This window comes from Cupressus sempervirens, chromosome 3 (genome assembly GCF_028749045.1).
Source record: "Cupressus sempervirens isolate cs-2001-9-10 chromosome 3, ASM2874904v1, whole genome shotgun sequence".
Taxonomy (NCBI): Eukaryota; Viridiplantae; Streptophyta; class Pinopsida; order Cupressales; family Cupressaceae; genus Cupressus; species Cupressus sempervirens.
The window spans coordinates 822,371,710-822,394,268 of NC_143120.1; the positions used below are offsets into that span (position 1 = coordinate 822,371,710).

The 22,559-nt window shown below is 36.6% G+C and overlaps 1 protein-coding gene across 1 annotated transcript in view; it reads right to left on the bottom strand.

Moving 5' to 3' along the window:
* Positions 1-1,183: 1,183 nt before the first annotated feature.
* LOC149569310 (protein STICHEL-like 1) overlaps positions 1,184-22,559 on the bottom strand; it is a 35,515-nt gene continuing 14,139 nt past the window's right edge. Inside the window, exons 5-6 of the mRNA XM_089822027.1 lie at positions 1,926-1,995; positions 1,184-1,728 (exon numbers count right to left, since the gene is read on the bottom strand). Coding sequence (XP_089678153.1) covers positions 1,648-1,728; positions 1,926-1,995 — 151 coding nt within the window. The 3' untranslated portion in view covers positions 1,184-1,647. The remainder of the gene's footprint in view (positions 1,729-1,925; positions 1,996-22,559) is intronic.

The following is a 22,559-nucleotide window of genomic DNA, read 5'->3' on the forward strand; positions in this document are numbered from 1 at the left end:
TTTGTTTTTTCTGTGCTAAGAGGATTTAAGGTGCTAGAGCTGGACGATTTGAAGTTTTCACTAGATGACAGCAATATCAATACAACAAAATTACTTACTCAAGGTAGGTTGATGGAATTGTCACTATATGTCAAACTTAACGTTTTTTTTCTTCTGTGCTAAGAGGTACTAAGGTGCTAGAGTTGGACAATTTGAAGTTTTCGCTAGATGACAGCAATATCAATATAACAAAATAACTTACTCAAGGTAGGTTGATGGAATTGTCACTATATGTCAAACGTTTTATTTCTTCTGTGCTACGAGGTACTAAGGTGCTAGTGTTGGATGATTTGAAGTTTTCGCTAGATGACAGCAATATCAATATAACAAAATTACTCAGATATATGGAGGCAAATAGGGATACCTTCAGCTATCTATTGAAACTGATCTCCATGCACTTATGGAGAGAAACATGATGACTTTAGGAGACTAATGAAAAGGCATACTGCATGGGAGGTTTTAATGGCAACAAAGGTTCTTGTTAATGTGTTCTAGTTGCAAAAGGGTGATCTTATAGTATGCAAGTGCATTTACATGTATTCAATTGATAATTATCAGTGGCTACAAGCAAAGCTCTGTCCGCTTATCTCTAAAAGTTAATAACTTATTTCCTTTAGTGTACAATGAAGCAAAACTATTTTTAATCACTACAAAAGCAAGGATCAACTTCCAATTGAACCTTGGCAACATTACTATCAAAAATTTAATAACAAGAATGCTTGGCCTCCTCACAAGATGCATTTTCTATCAACGCTTAAAAACAAGTTGATCGTGTATTCTGTGCTCAAGATGGTACCTACTTCCCCCAGGCCGGATAGCTATAGGCTATTTTAGTGAGTTGGCAAGTTTTCAGAGTATCTTTTTTTATTGTAAGTTTTTCCAACTGGCATTTTTAAATTTTTAGTTACCTTCATTTCAAAAAGAATTTGCATTAGTTTATTGAACCTGCCAAACATATATACAATAGCTGTTCCCATGTCTTTTCTCAGAAGGAATCTGCAATAAATATTTTGATGATTATGAAAGATCTACTTGTCATTGCATGAAGATTAACCAACCATATGTCAGTAATATGTTTTGCTTCCTAAAGTTTTCATGGTCTTAAGAGCACAGAAAATTATCAATTTACACATGACACGAAGTATTGCTTTTTTTTTGTCTAGTATCCCATACATGATCCAAATACAATGTACAGTTAAATAAATTTGAAATAGACAGCAGGAATTATAATTCAAATGATGAATTCTAGGATCCCATTGAAACATGAGGTGTTAAAAAATAAAACAATATAAAGGTAAGGTGAAAGTCCATCTTGTTGGTGCAAGGAGAGTCCCCACACATATCCAATATACCGGCTCAGTGGGGACCTGAGAAAGCTCCTTTACCTTGAATGATGACTACATCCTACCTCTAAACAATGTAGATGAATTAAATTGCCCGATTCCTTCTCTTTGCATTTTTGTATTTTGTACAACTGCTATTATTATTGTGGGCTTGTATTTGGATTCTGTACAAGATGTAACCAGAAACGTAACTCAAGCATGCATCCCATTTATTTAGTTGAGCTGGTATGATGCTTTCTTTGGCATAAGGAATAGATCGTTGTATTCATCTTTTAGCCTTGGCACAAGGTACAGCCCATGTTAGCAAGCCAGATTTTCTCAGGGGCCGTCTTTTTAGTTTTGATGCCTGGCCATAGTAACATGCAAATAAGGAACAAAATGGTCATTTAATATATCAAAAAAATCACATAATTAAGAAAAGCTCAAATTGCATGTATAAACTGCAAGGAAAAACAGAACTTAGGAGGCAATATAATTCTGAGGAATTGATTTGATCTTTTTAGAAAGGTGAACCAATATGGTCTGCAAGAGTGAAGTAGCAACCTTTGATTGATCAGTTTTGTGAAGTTTCCAACAAAGAATACTACCAGATTCAGAGCTAGATCCACACTCCCTGCAATTATCAAAGGAAAAAGGTTAAGTTCGCTGAAATTTAGTGATTTGTTGCAGTTCATCACAACTAAAGAGTGTCAAGACTTAAAGAAAGGTCGTAACTCAGGTGGTTAATGTCATGTACAAATACTTCAATCATACACTAACCGTGGGAAATATATCAAAAAAGAAAATGTTTGGGCCTTTCTTACATAAAATATTTTCTTCGCGAGAACAATATCATTGGAACCAGTATAGAAAGGTCTCATGGATCCCTATCATGCGGGCAGCTCCATAGAATTTAAATGCGCGTGTAAATGCTGGAGTCATGTCCATGTTATACATTCCAAGATAATAGTGTCAACTCTTGTAAAGCTTATCCATAGAGACTGCTAGGTTATCATTTGATCCATTCCACTATATAGGATCTATTCATTTAAATTTGACCCTCTATCCAAATTGTGATGTAAGGCTTTTAAGACTTTAAGCATAGATGTAAATTCATGCAACTAATAGTTTCAAATTTGAGTAGATGTGTGACACATGATTTGCCTTTGTATCTATTTTATTTCAAGACTGTCACAAAATTTCATTTCCAAATGTTTGAGACCTTGAAAACTGTATAGAATCCTACGAGCTGTGAAAGAACCCAACTAAGGAATAATATTCAAATTTCTGTCTGTCAAATAAGATGAGCTCAGGTGGTGAAAAAGTAGGGCTTCCAAAGCTGGGCCTCAGGTCTGCATCCCTAGGAAATATGACAAAGTTTTGAATTTTGGTAAAATACCATATCCAACTTGATGGGTGTATGGGAACTTCAATAATTTTATTTTCTTTATAATCAAATTTCGGTACAAAATTCTAAGTGAATTGTGTGCATGCTTTAAAACCCCTTCTAATACACTGCACCTCACAGGTAACTCAGGTGGAATTCACAAATTTAAATTAAAATATTCAAATTATTGAATGCAATTTTCTACATAAAGTGGATGCATTAGAAATCTTTCTAATATACTGCACCTTCTTCATCCAAGCAATACAAGTTTTGTATAATTCATAATGTGATAAGGATTGCATAGAAGGAATTTACCTACAAAACGTAGGCAGTGCAAAAATAATTCTCTAAATATCAGAAAGAGGTGAGGATTGACCAGACCTCGCAAGCTCTCTTTGGTCAGGTCACAGTTTAGGCAACTCACTAAAAATAGACCCTCCAAGAATCTTGGAGTCGGAGGAAGCCCAAAATTACATCTGAAGGTGTTGTATGACTCCCATCAATAATAAAGAGATCGAAAAAGAAATATAAACACCATCAGTAAATCTGAACACCTCTGGAAGCCAATGTTTTTGAGGACTCGACCAATAAGCCCTGCTTTCACACAACTCTAGGAATACATCTAGTTTAGATTTAATTATTTTTATCCAGGCATAAGAAGGGAATATCAGCAAATAATTAAAAGCCGAGAAACACTACAAAGATGGCATAACTAGATAATAGGAAAATGAAACATGTACAAACACAATCACTACAAAGATAAGCATAAGTGGCACAAAGTATTGCCCAGCTCCTTTAAAAGCCATAGCCTATCAATAATCAAGAGACCAGAAAGAAAAAAAATAGATTTAGGGCAAAGATAATAAATTCTCCTAGAGGAACATGGGAAGTAATGGATAGAGCCACAACCATGCTGCAACCAACAAATTGTTAAATAGTTAAAGCAGATCCTAGATTGCCTATAAGAGAGTTAGTCAGAGCAAAGGTAGATTTCACATGCATAAAAACGAAGGTAAATTTTGATATGTATGACATATGGGAGAAGCACCCTATCTATCCATTCACCTAATCTCAAAGATTTGGCGATAATAATGGCAGGCTAGATAAGAAAAATGAACCCCACGTCTCTTAAGCATGACAACACAATTTCTTGCCCACTATCTCAAAGAATCCTACAAATCACTTTGAATGTCTTAGGCATACTTTACATACCCAGTGAGTACTCACAGATTCCGCAGGTATTGGCAAGTTTTTTCACAAAACAACTACTTGGGAAGTCCTACATGCATACTCATACTATTTTTGTTTTTCAAGCTGAAAGCAACTGGACCTGATTAGTTTAAGAACTGTTATGTTTTTTCTGATGTCTTGTAAGTTGTGTTGAAGCCTAGTTTTGTTTTATACAATGACTTCCAGCTTGAAGCCATTGACTCTTAATTCAGTCCCCAAAATTGGTTGTCTCCTAGATAAGTATTCATCAAGAAGGAACTGCAAGAAAAGGTGCAGACTAATAAACTAGTTAGAATATGAGAGAGAAGTTGAATTTGGGAGAACGGTCAAACGACAAGGATATCATACACAAGAAGGAAGAACAAAAGTGTCTGCAAAACCATCACAGAAATAGCAGGAATGACAATTGTGCAACTTGAGAAAAACAATGCACCATCTAATAGAACCCCAACTCCAAAGAAGCCTAACCAGAAGCAAACATTAAGAAAAAAGCTAGCTAAATGATTTTTCTCATTCAATTCTTCACCTACTAGAATAATAAGTGCACTAATTAGTAGCATATTAGAAATATAAGAAAATATTCTTGGAAAAGCTGAAGTGGTAGACAAAAACCTCACAATAGAAATGCCAAACATAGAGAAAATGGTTTCTGGTGAAGTAGAAAAAAAATCAAGTGCTCATGTACAAAGGGTTGAGGAATCTCTATTAGTCTTACAAAGCATGAAAAAGACATGTAATCAAAAAGTTGTCTTGTAGGATTAATGACAAAGTTGTCTTGTAGGATTAATGACAAAGTAAGGAAAAATAGATAGTTGAAGCAACAACAAAATACATTGATACTCGTGAGATCGTTTACTCAAATATTTAGGATGTCCTAGTAGATCTGCAATAGGTGACGATTGAATGAAGGGAGCTAAAATCTCAAATAAGGATGGCACAGAAACAAGAATAAAACAAGCTGAGGCAAGAGATAAGTTGGTCAAATAAAGGAATTTGGATCCAAATCCTGTTAGAGTAAATAATTAATATTTAATTATTTATTCTATTGCTTAAGCTTACTTAGGTCATGCATTTATTTAATATTTTATATTTAATGCATGTAGTGGTTAGTTGTTGACAACTCGGGAGTTTGTTCTTTTTTTTAGCATATTCCACTTTTTGTGGATGTGTGCTGAGTTGTCACACTTATCTTCTACCACCTTCCAGCTTGTTCTACAAGCTTCCATGAGCTCTTTATATTCGGGCTCTCTCTCATTGTAACAAATCATCATATATCATTTCTTATTGTAAATACATTTCTCATTGTGTTTGCATTCATGGTGTCTCTCATGTCCGTTTAGGGTTTTTGCCCGTGCTCCATGCTCCTCCCCTTCTATGGCTTCTCTTTGACAGGTTCGCATGCAGGTGATCTTGGCGTCTTCGGAGTTGGCTTTCCTCAACTCCAACATGGTATCAGAGCCTTCCTGCTGCTGCTTCGTTGAAGAAATTTTGAAGCCGTGATTTGGAGTCACAAACCCTAGTTTGTTTGTGCAATTTTTCTTCAAATCAGGGGATCAGCATTTTTTCGGAGCACTTTCAGCCCAAACGGACATCACCATTGGATCCGGAAGGCCGTTTGCAGTCAGGAATCATATAAAACTTGTCGTTTTTGGAGACAGGGCAATTTTGGCGATTTTTTGAGGCCTCCAGGAGTCTGCCATACGGTCGTACGGACGCAGCGACGGATTTTTTTTAAAAATATATATATATATTTTTCGGGCGCCACCGCCAGGCCACCACCGCGCCACCTGCGCGCAGCCCGCAGCGGCCGCAGCAGGCAGCGCCGCCCGCACTCCGCCGCGGCCCGGCCTCCTCCCAGCCGCCGCCCTCCGCCGGCGGCTCCTCTGCCTCCGCCGCCCCTACGGCCACCTCCGCCAGTTCTCCGCCCGCCGCTCCGACAGCTCCGCCTGACAACTCTGCGCCACATCTGCAGCCGAGTCAGCCACTGCGGGGGTGACACGTGGCCTAGGCGCCACGTGGCACCTTGCCACGTGGACCCGCCACGTCACCCCTGCCACGTCAGCACTGCCACGTGGCACTCTTTTTTTTTTTGCTGCGACGGCCATCAAACCGTCAAATTTAATCGGCTGACTTGCTGACGTCAGCACTGCATCAGCCCTTGCATGCACCTCTCCCGATTGCTTTTGGACCTACCTTTGGTTTTTTGGCCATAACTTTTGCATACGGAGGTATTTTTCCAATCCGAAAGAAGCGCCGGAAAGCTGGTTCCGAGACGGAGATTTTGGTGCAAGTATTTTTAGGTTTTGATGCTTTTTTATTGCCTGTTTTTTCTATTGAAGTCCGAAGTCCTGTTTTTTCTATTGAAGTCCGAAGTCCTGTTTTTGACTCCGGCATGCATATCTTTTGCGTCCCATGCCTGTTTTTTGAAAACTTTATATTTCTGGAAAGCTGGTTCTGTGTACTTTTCAGAACTGTAGTCTTTTTTCTTCTTTTTTGGCCTCTGCTCTTTCTATCATAGTTTTGGCATTTTTGCTCTATGGTGGATATTTTGAGTATTTTAGGCCCAAGGATCGTTTTCCTGGCATGGTTTGCTTTCTTTTCGGCTGTACTTTCTTTTGGTTCAGCTCTTTTTCAGTTCTGATCATTGTAGCTATCTTTTTGAAGCACTTTTTTGTTTCACACTGAGATAAAGTGTCACTTTTGCATTCCGGGAGTCATGAACGTTGTTTTGAGTCAGGTGTACTTGCACTATTTTCATAAAGCACCATGGGGGGGATTATTTGTTTGTTGTTTTAGGCATTCTCCCTTTGTCAAGTGAGTTTCCCTTCCACAACATTAGCCCCATGCAGAGTCAGTTAGACCGTGTCTTTATCGGTGTCTGTACCTCTTTCCCTCTCTCCTCGTTCTTGGTTCGTTTGCAGGAGATTTTGGCTCACCTTCTCAGTTGCCTGTCATCCCACCCCGTCTGCATTAAGCGGGGGTTATGTTGTGTTCTAATGCATCCATGGTTCGATGGTTCGATAGTGTGAACTATGTATTTAGTGGTTGATCCTATATACAAGGCGATTGCAGTAGCTGGCTACCTATGCATTTCGGTGAGATGGATCATCTACCATATAGACATGCTCAGTTCGTGCCTTCTTCTTCCATGGAGGTTTCTTCAGATCAGCAGTTTGGCAGATTTGCGACTTCTTCATGCTTCAGTGATGCTGCTTCTTCATGATCACTCTTTGTTCCTGTTTTAGGGGACAATTTCCCTAGTTGGAGACTTCTTCAGCTCTTCACTGGGTTCTTACCTCTTTCTGGGGGAGGGTTTTTCCCATGTGGTTTTCTCTCTTTCCCTGCTTACAGAGGTTGCATTCTTCTTGCATTGTACATGGGTACCTAACATGGCCTCGTTGCTGGGACCCATTATGCATTTCATCTTTGTTTTGTGAGCTTAAGGCATTTCCCTAAGTTGCACTTAAGGGGGGATGTTAGAGTAAATAATTAATATTTAATTATTTATTCTATTGCTTAAGCTTACTTAGGTCATGCATTTATTTAATATTTTATATTTAATGCATGTAGTGGTTAGTTGTTGACAACTCGGGAGTTTGTTCCTTTTTTTAGCATATTCCACTTTTTGTGGATGTGTGCTGAGTTGTCACACTTATCTTCTACCACCTTCCAGCTTGTTCTACAAGCTTCCATGAGCTCTTTATATTCGGGCTCTCTCTCATTGTAACAAATCATCATATATCATTTCTTATTGTAAATACATTTCTCATTGTGTTTGCATTCATGGTGTCTCTCATGTTCGTTTAGGGTTTTTGCCCGTGCTCCATGCTCCTCCCCTTCTATGGCTTCTCTTTGACAGGTTCGCATGCAGGTGATCTTGGCGTCTTCGGAGTTGGCTTTCCTCAACTCCAACAAATCCAAGCTCCAAAAAGAAATGAATAACTCTGATTGATATGAGCGCAACACATTCTCATTAGCAACATCATCTGCTCAATTAACTTCATAAAGAATGCACCACACAATACTCGAGAATCCACACACAACAGTTTCCTTGTTAAGTTGTATAAAATTCTCGTGCAGCACCACTCATACATTTTGCAAACTTACACATTGATTATAGTTTCTAGTTGGATCATATGTGCACAACATATGGCGCATGTGCATAAATATGCAATACTTTTGTATGAGTGCACCACCTAGAGACCTATGTGCTATAGAACATTATCCTCCACCTAGAATCATACAAATTTAACACAAAAAAAACATTGACAGCAAGTCCCTACAGTACAACATCATACAAATTTGACATCTATCATCAATAAGCCCACACACTCAACACCCCATATCCACATATTTGGAGCCTAGTTGACAACCCAATTGTCTAATGACCTACTTTATACATTTTCTGAAATAGTCAAGGCATAAAAGGTTCTCTTCCGACTTCTTTGTATATTCATCTTGTTCAGTCTTGAATAGAAATGGCCTCTCATCCATAAAACTTCCAAACCTAAGTCTAACATGGTTAACATGCATGTTTTTCTCTATACATTCTATGACCTTGCTGCATTACTATCTAATCTGCAAAATCATCCGCTAATTCACCCTAGAAATCAGATGATTGATACTCAAGATAAAGTTTTTGTTTCATGTCAATGCAAAGCTGCACACAATAGCTAAGAGGACTCAACACACCTAGTTCAAATCATGGAAGTTCATATAAGCATTTAAGAAAGTGGCCATCAAATACACTCACAAAGTCTTATTTGACATTCAATAAATGCTTTAAAAACACAATACTAGGAACTTTTGAGTGATTCCACAACTTCACATACTACCTTGGGCAGCCACTACAGCATCCTACATGGCTCATGCAACACCAAAATCCTTTCAAAGTTCAAATCAATCTAGATATATCTACAACCAAAGAAAACATTGATGTCATGATACTAGATGTATGGATTAAATGCCTCAAAACTTACCCATCAACAATGCTACTAATGTCAACAAGATCTTCAAAATGTTGAAAATGACCATTTAGTGTCAAACTATTTGTCGTAGGTAAATATTGTGTAGCCGACAGGTCCCTTCGGGAAGGTTCTTGTTATGTAGCCGACGGGTCCCTTCGGAAAGGTTCTTTTTATGTAGCCGACGGGCCCTTCGGTTAATTGTCATGTAGCTGACGGACCCCTTCGGGAAGATTCTTTGGAAAGTATTTATACACCCTCTTGGGTCATTGTAAATCATCATCATAAGCATAATGTAATATCTTTGGCATATGCGAATAATATAAGAAGTTTTGTTGTTCTTATCTATTGCCTGTACGCATTAATTTCTTTACCCAGTATGTTATCTATTGTCTGTGTGCATTGATTCGTTTACCCAATACAGTAAACATTATTGGCAAGCACTCAAAGCACAGTGCAAAAAAGGATATCATGCATTGAGCCTTACATGGGTAGACTTTATTGATTCTCTACAAGAGATTATCAAACATGTGAGATGAATAGAAGTTCCAACAACTATGCCAATGAGTGGGTCAATCTGTTGAAGTTTGTAGCTGCGATAGAGATTTTTATCTCCGCTCTTATAAAATGGAAATATGTTTGTTATGACTGTTATGATCACCTTCAGCTGAGAGAGACATCTATGAGAATATTTAAGTTAATATTATATAAAAAGACGTATCATACATCATGCAAAGAGGCATGCCTATGGAAATGTGAAGTGTTGAATGTGTGGAAATATGAAGGGTCTTATTTTTGGGACTTAGAGACGTGTGTGAAAGATGAAGAGTCTTATGCAATCTATTTATGTGATTGCTTGGTTTATTGTAAATAAATTAAGTGAAAGCCTTGTATTTGAACATTTTGTTATCAATAAAAGACATGTTTTGCTGGTGTGGTTGGGTTTTTCTCTTTAGTTGGAGGGATTTCCCAAGGTAAATGTCTTGCGTCTTTTGTGTAATGTTCTTTATCTTCATTTCTGGGAAAAAACATTAACATGGTATCAAAGCCAAGTTATCAGCGATAAGGGAGTTCTTCTTGTGTTGATTCTTTCTATCTCCATTTTAAATCTCTATGGAATTTGTTTTAACATGGCTTTGGCAGTGAAACTAATGACAAAATAGAGGTAGAAATCGAATGAAGAAGGCAAAAGCTGAAGGGATGAAGTCGTCTCAACAATATTCAATATACTTCAGTCAAAGTTTGCATTGGCACTATGTGCATTGCTTCAGCGCAAATCTGACTCAGTCGAAGAACACGTAATCTTGAGCATGCTGCATACTAGAATTTAGCCAAAGAATCAATGTTTCCATGTTGATGAAATTGGACCAATCCCAACCAATTGGAAGGAAGTTTGTCAAAATGGATCAACTTTTGATTCTTCCCTCTACAACAAAAAGCTGACAAGAGCATGACTGGAAAGATCAGTTTTGGTGCCGAATCTAACTTTGATTCTCCAAGGGAATTTGAACGGCACAGAAGCCACACATTGTCCTTTGCAAGAGGCATCTACATGGAAGTCGTTCCTATTATTATGCTCTGCTGGCAACAACATGCATTTCAGCACCTTGATCACTGCGAGCTCAATCAATAGAGATTATATGATGATCGCGTTATAATATATTCGAGAGCAAGTTCACTTACCAAAGCGGTTTTGTTCATCGTGAAATGGCATAGGATGAAATGAACATTGTTGGTAACATGTATCCGTAGTTTTCTTGATGATGCAATGTTCTTGCCTTGGTTCATGCATCTTCATCTATCGAGACCCTTGAAGAATATTTAAGACAGTTCACTCTATAACAAAAATCTTGGTCAGAAAGTTTTTTTTATGAAATCTCATGTCGGTTGTCATGTGTCTCAGCTGCCATGGTCAACAGTTATGAGTTTCCTTCTTTATGATATTTGATTCATGCCATGTACGTTGTTTTGTGATTCTGTGCATTTCATTTGGTGTGTGTGTTTCCCGTGCATCCTAAGCATGATTCCTGTGTGGCCCGTGCAAGGCAGCTTGATTTGTGTTTTCAAGCTTTGTTATCAAGTGGATTTTTTTGGTTTTAGTTTTGGGGGTGACTAGGTCAAGTCACAAATGTTTTTGCCATGTCAATTTCTCTAGAGTTGGAAAGAAAATTGTCAATCTTTTTTATTTCTTTTGTCATAACAATTTCATGGATGTTTGGATGTGCATTATGTGCGTAGTGAACCTACTTGTTTGTCTCTTTCAAGACCATAGTTATGGGACTTGGACTTGCCTTATACTCGAAAAGTCAAAATCCGACTCAAACTCGGCGACCGAACTCAGCCAGGACTCGGAAAATCAAAAAACCCATGAAATTCAAAGACTTTTAAGGATTTAACAATTTTTTCATGCATCATTTAGTCAATTAACATCAAATACACAATAATTGAGATAAATAGAAGCTACTTAACGCTTATACACAATTTTACATAGAGCACATAAGTATAACAGCGAATTTCTGAAGGAAAAAAACTAAATAACATAATATAAAGTTGAAGATTTAAGATTTAAGATTCAATCCTTAATAAAATCCTGACATACCACAACATCATTTTCAGAATTAATATACACTGAAAAAAAAACAGCTTCCAAAAATCGCTATCTTTTTATATTTTTTAAAAAAAATTAATTTTTTTTTTTTAAAAGAAAAAAATTCAGGAGAGTCCTCAGCTCGAGACTCGGCAAAGTCCTTGGACTCAGCTAGTCCACATGGACTTTGCCAGGACTCGGCCGAGTCAGAGTCTAGAGGCCATTTGCCTCGGAAAGGCTGCCTCTGCCTTAGACTCACAGAGTCCTACTTGGACTCGCACAGTCTCAAAACACTGGTCAAGACTGTCAAATCTCTAGATGTTTCTATTCTCCCTCTCTATGATTATCGCGTCGGCCCTTGACTATTGTTTGTCTTGTAATACTTGGAACTGAGGAAAGTGAATGCTGCCCCACAAGTTACCATGTCAGTCTCCTTGGTAGGAAATTGATACAAGTGTTGAAGTTGAAAGCCATTGAAAACATTGCGCGTAAGGCTTGCTGCAGGTAGATAAAAAAAATTGGGAGCTGAATTGTGGAATTATATTAGGTGTTAACTGATTGGAATTTTGGAGCCAGTGACAACCTGGAATTGTGATTCACACATGGAAGATCCATGATGTGCTGAACATATTTGATGCTGCCCGAAAAATGAATTGGTGTCATGCAATGTGGGAAATGGTCTCAATATCATCCGTGATTTCGACCAAGCTCGGAGTCTTCGTTATCGAGAGTACAGGAGATTGTAGCATGTCTTTGTACAGGAGTCATTCTGATTTCCCTATACTTCATTCTTCTATTGCTCATCTAATTGATCTGATGAAAGAAAGGATTGGCAGGCATACTTGTTCTGAATGCTCTTAGTTTTATAAATTTATAAATTATATTTTTGCGGGATAAGCTATTTTTAAATGTTCTATAAATTCAAGTTCTTGGCTGGCTGAAAGGTAAGCAAATTTGTGATATTGAAAAGCAAACAAATTTTGGAAAGTCAATATGTTATTTCTGAACTATGCGAAGTGACGGGTTTATTATTTTCAAAAGTCTAGTAAAAGGACCAAGTTCTGGATTTCCCTTGAAATTTTAGGTCTGAATATCTAAATGGAAGGCTATGAGATAAGTATTCTATGTTATCTTACTAGGAATAGTGATCATTACCTTCTCCAGAAATTAATTATCATATAAAGATAACACATTGATTATGTTGCTTTCATTTGCTGATATTCAGCTTAGTCTTGAAGAGACTGTTAAACATTTTTGTGGACTGAGTCAATATTATCAATTGATGGCTTGACATTGAGAATGAATTGTTATTGTTGTTGTTTTCTAATTATTTTGACTAGTGTCAGTGAAATCTACAGTTATTGGTCAACAGGATATATCTGGCTTCTTCCCTAAATCTGTTGCAAATTATCTTTTATATACCAGTAGCACATGATCCTTTCTATTATGATTGATTAAAATCTACTTTGTGAAAAAGAAGTAACCTTGGTTGCAATTTGTGCAAGTGTTTGGAAATGGTTGGAGGTGACAATACATACAGAAGTTGCTAAATGTGTTTCTAATCGTGTCTTGGTATTACAGAGATAAACCACAACATTAGAGGTTGTGGTGAGGTGTTGTGAATAAGCCTACATGTGGGTTGTGAGGAAGATTTGATGATAAGGATCGGGTTTTCGATAGTAAAATTTATATTGATGCCCTGAGCATTGCATTGACTGTACAGACACAAGACAAAATCTCTTTTGTGTGTATATTTGTGTGCATTAAGAGATAGGTATTTATGATTATATCTCTTGAATATTGATTATAAATAGTGATTGCTTTTAGCATTGATAAGTGTAAGTTATTAATATCTCGCATTGTTGCAAGGAGCAACAAAGAAGCGGTGAGATGAATATACATATTCAAAGGGAGACTATTCAACTTCAGAGGGAGGTTATGTGATAGAGGAAGATGTCCAACCCTTTGCAAGTTTATGCAATAGTCAGCTATTTTATTATGGTGATTAAAGTTGTTCCTACTGAGAGGAAGTCTCTATTAAGAGAAAATCTCAGTTATTGAAGTTGTCCCTGCTGAGAGGGAGTCTTTAATAAGAGAAAATCTGAGTTATTAAAGTTGTCCCTACTGAGAGGGAATCTCTCTTAAGAGACAATCTCAATTATTAAAGTTGTCCATGTTGAGAACGAGTCTCTTTTAAGAGAAAATCTCAGTTATTAAAGTTGTCCTTGTTGAGAAGGAGTCTTTGTTAAGAGAAAATCTTAGTTATTAAAGTTGTCCCTACTGAGAGGGAGTCTCTGTTAAGACAGAATCTCAATTATTAAAGTTGTTCCTGCTGAGAGGGAGTCTATGTTAAGAGAAAATCTCAATTATTAATGCATTCTTCTCTAGGAGAAGTTTGAGGTGAAAGCCCTCATTCCACCCTTTACGAGTAGGTACGATGGACCACCCTCTGCAAGTAGGCATGGTGGAAATGTATTCTTCTCTGGGAGAAGTATAAGGTGAAAGCCCTCATTCCACCTTCTGCAAGTAGGTATAGTGGACCACCCTCTGCAAATAGGCATGGTGGAAATGTATTCTTCTCTGGTAAGAATGTTCCACCCTTTGGGAGTAGGTATGGTGGATCACCCTCTACCAGTAGGCATGTTGGAACTGTATCCTTTTCAAGGACAATTTTTGAGAAAAAAAAACCCTTATTCTACCCTCTACAAGTAGGTATGATAGATAGCCCTCTACGAGTAGGCATGGTGAAAGTAATGTGTGTGACTCCATGACTCTAATTTATGTGCTTATGAAGTAACTATGGTAAGTTATGTTATGCTGAGATAACATATGAGAATATATCATTGACATCTTTGGTTGCAGCTATGTGTGCCTGCCTCATTTAAGATCTCTATCTTGGTAAGAGGGAGTGTTGAAGTTTGTAGCTGTGATAGAGATCTTTATCCTACTCTTATAAAATTAAAATATGTTTGTTATGACTATTATGGTCACCTTTAGCTGAAAGAGACATCTATGAGAATATTTAAGTTAATATTATATAAAAAGGCATGTGTCATATGTCATGCGAAGAGGCATGCATATGGAAATGCGAAGTGTTGAATGTGTGGAAATATGAAAGGTCTTATTTTTGAGACTCAAAGAGACCTTCATGTGAAAGATGAAGAGTCTTGTGCAATCTATTTATGTGATTGCTTGGTTTATTGTAAATAAATTAAGTGAAAGCCTTGTACTTGAATATTTCATTATCAATAAAAGACATGTTTTGCTGGTGTGGCTGGGTTTTTCCCTCTAATTGGAGGGATTTCCCAAGATAAATGTCTTGAGTCTTTTGTGTATTGTTTATGTTCTTCTTTATTGTTGTTTATCTTCACTTCTGGGAAAAAACATTAACACAATCTCTAAAAGAATACATAGTGATGATCACAACCACAACTACTCCATGCTTGCTCAAGAATGTTTTAGAGAAACTATCAATTTTTGTCCATTATAAAAGGGAGCTACAAACATTTCAAAATGAATCTAAGATTGAGACCACTGTGAAGATTAAGCAAATAATTTCCACATGCAAGTGCAAATATGTTAGCATGAATGCTGATGGTATTCCTTTGGGGGAGTATCCTTAGCATTGGAGAGCATGTGACAGTATTAACATGTTGCATTTATGATTGTGTTTGTCATTGATGTCAACATAGCAATAATTCTATAAAGACTGGTAGAGAAACAGACAGAGATCATGGTCGTATGGACAAAGTTTTAATGATTAGGTGACACACAGTTAAGGACATGTTCCACAATGTGTCCTAATGACAAGGTTAAGTTTGTGTAACCTAAGTCAAACACATACAGAAGTTATAAGTGATTTACAGAGAGCAACACAGAAACAAAGTACCTGAAAAGCAATTTCTAATGATCATATTATATCTTCTAACAGAGATATAATTTGGAGATGTGAAGTTAGACAGTGATAGAGGGCAATCTGATGATGACGTCAAGGAGTACACAAGTCCTAGAGTCGCATGTGTGAGAAATTGTATAGGCCATGAGCCGACAATGCTATATGGTTGCGAAATAATTAATTATCTTATTGTGGTCCTATTATAATTAATTGGGAAAGCCTCAAGGCCAACTCAAGGAATTATTTTGAGGACTTGGTACAAAGGAAAGTACTTTCCTTGTTTGTGAGGATGTATGAGGTATGCGAAGTGATCAAGGAGGTGCGAACAAGAGCAGAGTATTTAGTAAATGTGAGTAAGCGATCCAAGGGATTATTGGATGTGAAGTTTTGTGATCTAGAATCAAGATCAGAAAGACCAGAAGTTCGGTTAACAAGATAGAGAAAGAGGAAGGAGAAGTACAGTTCAATTCTATTATTCTGGAAGGAATAATACAGAGATCATTTGGAGAGTGGGTTCATTGGTCTTGCCCTCGAAGTTGTTTGGACAGTGGGTCCATCTACCTTCTACAACTCCTAACAAGGTTGGAATCTCCTAACAGAGATTCAAAGTCTCCTAATAGGGACTGATATGTACTGAATGTTTTCATAGACTCCTAAAAAGGTCTATCCTCTAACAAGGAATATTTATGTTAGTACATCATCTTGTGGGTACCATCCCCACTAGGGTTTTCCCTCTGATCAAGGGTTTCCCTAGTTAACATATCTGGTGTTATTGTGCATGAGTATCTTGTTATAATTTCTGATTATATTGCTCGTATGGTTAAGATTTAATAAGGTTGATAATTGTGATAATAGTTGGAGAACTGATTCACCCCCCCCCCCCCCCCCCTCTCACTTATATTGGTGGACTATATATTCTAACGAAATCCGCATACAAAACTAGCTACAAGCCTTTTACAAAGAGACAAAACCTTCTACACGACCATGATACTCTAAAACAATATCGCCAAGTCCTAAAACGTCTTCACCAACTTACTCATATCAAGAAAAGCGTAGATATGTGATGTCATCATCATCACACGAGCTCTCATAGCAATATTGAATATTGCACACAACAATCTTTTAATGTATAAACTACATCAAATTCAACTTCCATGGAGAATGCTAATCAAGAGGTACAATGTCTCTAAAATGTTTTCCCCAACTTACTAATGCCAAGGCAAGGGTAGATATGTGATGTCATCATCACCACAGAAGCTTGCATAGCAATGTTCAATGTTGCACACAACAATCCTTTTATGCGGAAACTACATCAAATTCAAATCCCATGGAGAATACTAATCAAGAGGTACAATGTCTCCATGCCAAAAGTATGACCACGGATGCTTAAGAGAAATGCAAGTCTCTCCACATGAAGTTTTGGTGTTGGCATAACTAATTGTGATAAGATTGTTGGTATAATTGATGATGATATTGTTGCAGTGATGCTACATGATGAGTTGATGAAAGATTGATACAAATTTGATATCAAGTGAATCAATTATGTGGTTGTCATTGATGTCAACTATTTGACTATGGTTTTTAGCATGTTACCATATATTGATTGAGTAAAGAATGAATTGTAGTGTGATTCCGGAGTTGCTATTCTACAAAAAGATTAAGGCCATTAGAAATGGGCAATATTGAGAGAGGGTAGGTTGAATCAATGTTCCACGATCTTTTTCCCAACTATGGATATCAATAACTATCTTTAAACTGGCACATAAGATCAAACTTAAAAGTAAACATAACCATAACACAATGCAACTTATAACACTGTTATTTGTTAACTAGGGAAACCCTAGCCATGGGGAAACCCTGGTGGGGATGGTACACACAAAATTATCCACTAATAAAAATATCTTCTGAAAAATCTTGACCCTGTTAAGAGTCTATTACATATGTATAGTGTATCTGTCCTTGTTAGAGGACTAGGCCTTGTTAGAAGCCTCAACCCTGTTAAGATTTGGTATTACAATACAAAAGTATGCAAGAAGAGCCCACTGCTCAAACAAGCAATAATATCTTTACAATGCTATCAAAAAGATAGATACAAAAGCCTTTTGAATAATGTTGATATCTTCAATATTTGATCTATCCTTGTAGCTTTGTCTTCAAAACTAATCATCCAATTGTACCACTCTGTACTAGCATTAAATTCGTATCAATAATGATCATAGATAGTGCACATTCAAACATTATAACATTACATCACAGTGCCACACTTCATTAAACAAAAAGGTCTTCCTTTTTATCAAAATGTTTCATCCTATCGACCTTGCTACTTGATACCTTGCTAAATCTTTTGAATTATCTTTTGTCGTGTGTAGGTTAACATCTAGGATGTCATCCTAACATTGTTAAGCCATTGTTTTGGTGAACCAAAACAATCCCTTAACCAAAACGCCTTTGTTATTCCTTTACTCTATTTTGTCTGTTCAGTCCTGTAACTAGTAAAATGATTATAACTTTGTCCATACATATCCAAAACTTAAGCGGTGTTACCACATGTTCTTCAATATACGTACTATCTTCCTCTAAGAGCACACATGCTCAAGTGCCTACAGTGATCCGCGCTGAACAAAATAAAATGTTTCTTCACAATTTCCCTTGGTGATATTTAGTCAATTTTCTAAGTCTTAGCTTACAAAACTTCATAATATGTTTTGCCCTCTTCACAAAAGGTATATGTTGCCAGAAATAACAACCCTAACAAACCTCCTTAGCCAAATTGTCAACAAAGGTATGTGTTGTGATGTTATGTTTATGAGCACAACTTCTGGAATGATGAATTAAGTAAGCTATGCTTGATGAACTCAAACTGGGTAATTGCTAAAGTAGTCAATGACAAGAAATTATGAATGTTATTTCAGATTGGTAAACTATTGGTTGGACAAATCGTAGGATATGATAGATTACAATGCTCAGATATGTTGGTGAGCATAACTGATAGCGAGTACAAGGAAAGTTAGTTGGTTGATCTAGAAGTGATGCTGACAGGATGAATAGGTAAACGAGAATAGTTCATGAACAGAGGATTAAGATTTGTAGAGCAGTCATGAAATTCAAATTGTTATTGGGATCGGTGATGATATTTGAGAAGTAGGAAGGTATTTGAGTGATTTGTGGAAAGTATTTGACTACATATTGATCGAGGTATGTGTTTGAGGAAGATTGTTCAAGAAGTTTATTTTTGGTCAAAATAGTTTATGAGATGGAATAGTTTCCAAGGTGAATTTCAATTGTGAGTCGACCCACTTAGAGGGAAATTCATTTATGGATGGTTAGATGTGTTGCATCTTATCAAATTAATTTGGATTGTTAGAATTAGGTTCTCTTAAGGCAGTGGAAGGAACTCTACTTAAGGGGAAAATGAAGAAAGAGATAATTGCTCGTTGCGAAATTAGGGAAGGATTTGGTAGCTAAGTAAGACAAGGAATCAAGTGCAATCAAGACTGAGAAGAGTTAAAGTACTTAATGGGATCTGATAATGCAAACGTAGTGCAAATTACAGATCATTTTCTTTTTGTTACTCTCTAACAATTGTAACATCAAAATCCCTTAACAGGGTGGATCCTAACAGATCCTTATTGTAAAATCCTCTAACAGGGTAGCATTCGAAAGAGTATTCAAAATCCTCTAAGCAGGTTTCTCCTGACAAGTCAAAGACTTTAATAGGTCTATAGTAAATTCCTTAACCAAGTAGCACCTAACCGTGCTTTTTGTAACCCTTAATTGGGCAAGCTCTCATAGGACGTATTCCAAAAGAGTGCACATTTGTGAGCATCATCTCATACCGTGGCTTTCACCCAAATTGGGTTTCCGCAAGATAAATATGGTGTCCACATTTTGTGGTTGATTTAACCATGGTTGATTTAATTGTGGTTGCATGTTGTTTAAGTTTACCTTTCATTTGAAGTTGATTGAATGTTTAAAAGGTTAAAGTTTTGAAGAAGTGTTTATCAATTTAACTTGGTGAGATTTAGTTTGATTTAGTGATATTGATTCACCCACCCCCACCTCCCCGCCCCACCCTCTCAATAATTAGGCCTATATTAACAGTTGGGTCAATAACCAACATGTCTACACCACTGATGATAATAGTCCAAAGAATATCATTGTGCCTTATGTGGTCCAATGCCTAGGCCTCTTTACCAACAAGCATTCAAACCCTTCTCTGTAATAATGGTCACAACATGATAAATACATTAATGTATCCGGGAAATAAACTTTCAAGTATGCAACCAAACCTATGCAAGACAATGTCCCCTATAATGGCATACCTCTAGAAGTCTATGACATCGCTTGGAAGTATACATACATACATACATATATATATACGATTGGAATGGAATCTACCATTACAAACAACAATAGTGGACAAATCATGTTGACAAACAAAACTTCAACCCATAGTTGAAAAACTTAGGCTTGAAAATAACTTGGTTGACACAAAAACTATAACTAATGGCCTAGGAAATAACTCGATGAGTTTCTCAAACATTAAAAAATGCATAGATTTGGAAAATATTTTTCAAATAACTGCATATTACTATATTTATAAATTCAGCATATTATCGATCTCCTTCATGAATAAATCAAAATCAGAGTTTGGTGCACATGAAAGCCCAAAACTAAGTTCATCACATTGACTTGTCGGTTGAAATCCCCAGATTATGTTGATGAAACAAATCATGAGCTAGAGGTCACGACATGTAGAGAAAGTCATAACTAGGGCAAAGGAAAATCATGAATTGTGGGTGTAAAGAAAAAATTAAAAATATCTGAAAGAGTTGTGGGACATTTGATTTTTTTTACAATCACATTTGTGGCATCATGCCAACACAAGCATGAATGTTTGCAATTCACAACACAATCTTTACATGAAATGCGTTTCAAAGTTGCAACCTTCAATTCTATTTGCAAGTCACAAAAAAGGAAGCACTAAGGTGCACACATACTAATTTAACTTTTAAACACTAGCTAGTTAAACCCTCAAGTTGTAAGAGTTTTACCAAGTTTACCTACAATACTAGTGTTTTTTCATAAATAACTCACCATAAAAAATTTACATTGTTTGACCCCAAGTAATGCTTCAAATTACTCTACCCTCTAACAAGCTCAAAATTACTCACAAATCAGACGAGTATTCATTAAATTTTCCAAATATACTTCAACCTCTATGAGTCTAAATCACTTGCCAAATTGGGTTCAATCACTACTAAACGATGTTGTAAAATCATTGCCTATATGAAGAATTTTGTGCTACTCATGGTCAACTTAGAGGCAACTACACTAGCAAAGCTCACAAGTGCTAACATTGTGCAACCATGCCCCTAATCCATTACAATTGTAGATCCTTGACAAGGTATTACTATAGAGGTATATCTTTGTATCACATGAAGGACTTCCAACTCACTACAAAATACAATAGCAAATTGACTTGGTTCTCAAATTTCCCTAAATCACTAGTCTATTTTGGAGAACAATGAGGTTTAATGAAAAATCCTAGTCATTTGATCAAGTCAAGAATTAACCTACATAAAAAACATAGCTCTTACCAACTATGCATTGACTATTACACACTCAATAAGATCATGGTTAAAGATAAGTGTCTTTTGTCACACATCAACTTGCTCAACCAGCTTCAAGGTGCATCAAACTTCACCAGGATCAAACTCAAATTATTTGGAAATGTGCTTTTAAAACTCAAGGATTATACGGATATATGTGTATGCTTGTTAGCTAACCAATAGCCCAACCATATTCATGTTCCGAATGGACATTTTATAACCATTCACAAACTCCTTTGTTATTATTTACTTGGATGCCATTCTCATCTACAACAAAACTCAAGAAGAGTGTATCAAGAAAGTCTTGCACAAGTGGTATAAACTTCACCAATACAAGTTGCAAACCAACCTCAACAAGTGCACTTTACACACTTAAAAACCAATATTACACATTTAGACCCCAACAAGATCGAAGAACTGTAGGATTGACTCAATGCCACAATGTCTCACTAACTTACACAACTTTCTTGCACTTGGCTTAATGCATTTTTCCTAATCACAGAACCAAATTATGAACATGATGACACTATTCTCATGGAAAAATGTTGAACGTGCTTTTGTTGAGCTCTAGTAATGCCTCTATATAAGGAATAGGATTGTTCCCACAATGTTGCACATTGCAACACCCCTTAAAAATCCATATTTATGCATGTAACTATGCATTCAATATTGTACTTAGCGCACGTGTACCCACGTTAGGTGTTCAACCTTTATATAAGTCCAAAAAAATCATTAATTTGAATTATCCTTTATCATCACATCAACAAAATCCCAAACCTAGTTTGAGCACTTTTGTTCATCTATTGGATCTAAGGATGAAAACCTTTTAGTTTTCAAAAGGCAACTTTATATAGAGCATGTAACCATGCTTCAACAGGACTATAATGGATTTTGGGTATATCAGCAACTTAGTAATTTTGATAATATCTATGTAACCATTGTAGTCTTAATTAGCAACAAATAATTGCAGTGGTAGACCTATTTGACCATTTGTATGAAATATCCATTTCATACCTATTTACATGCACGAATTCATTTATTTCTCGTGGGTTATTCAAATCCAAGTATTTCCATGAATGTTTTGGTTGATTTACATTGGATTTGTCAAAGTCTAGATAGCCTATATGCATATTTTTACTAGGGATCGTGGCACAATCATACAAGATATCGAGCAATGGTGTCCTACATCATCCTAGGAAAGGAGATAAACATCAATTTTGATCATGTTGTTCCAATTCATGGACACTCAAAACATATTGGAAATTGTGGGCCACACGAAGTGGACATCATCTAGCTATCAAGCATAGAAAGAGAAAAGGCTACAAGCAATTGCCTGCCTCGAAAAACTACCTTTCATACGTTCATCATAGTCCTAGACAAATGCAACCACAACTTCCCTAATTAGGAGTCGCCCCACCTAGAAAATGTAACCTTCACAAAGATCTAGGGAACTCTTGGAAAGTAAACAAGTTGGTAAATTCTACTTGTTCAACAAGCTTCTCTACAAGCTTGGAAATCTCCAT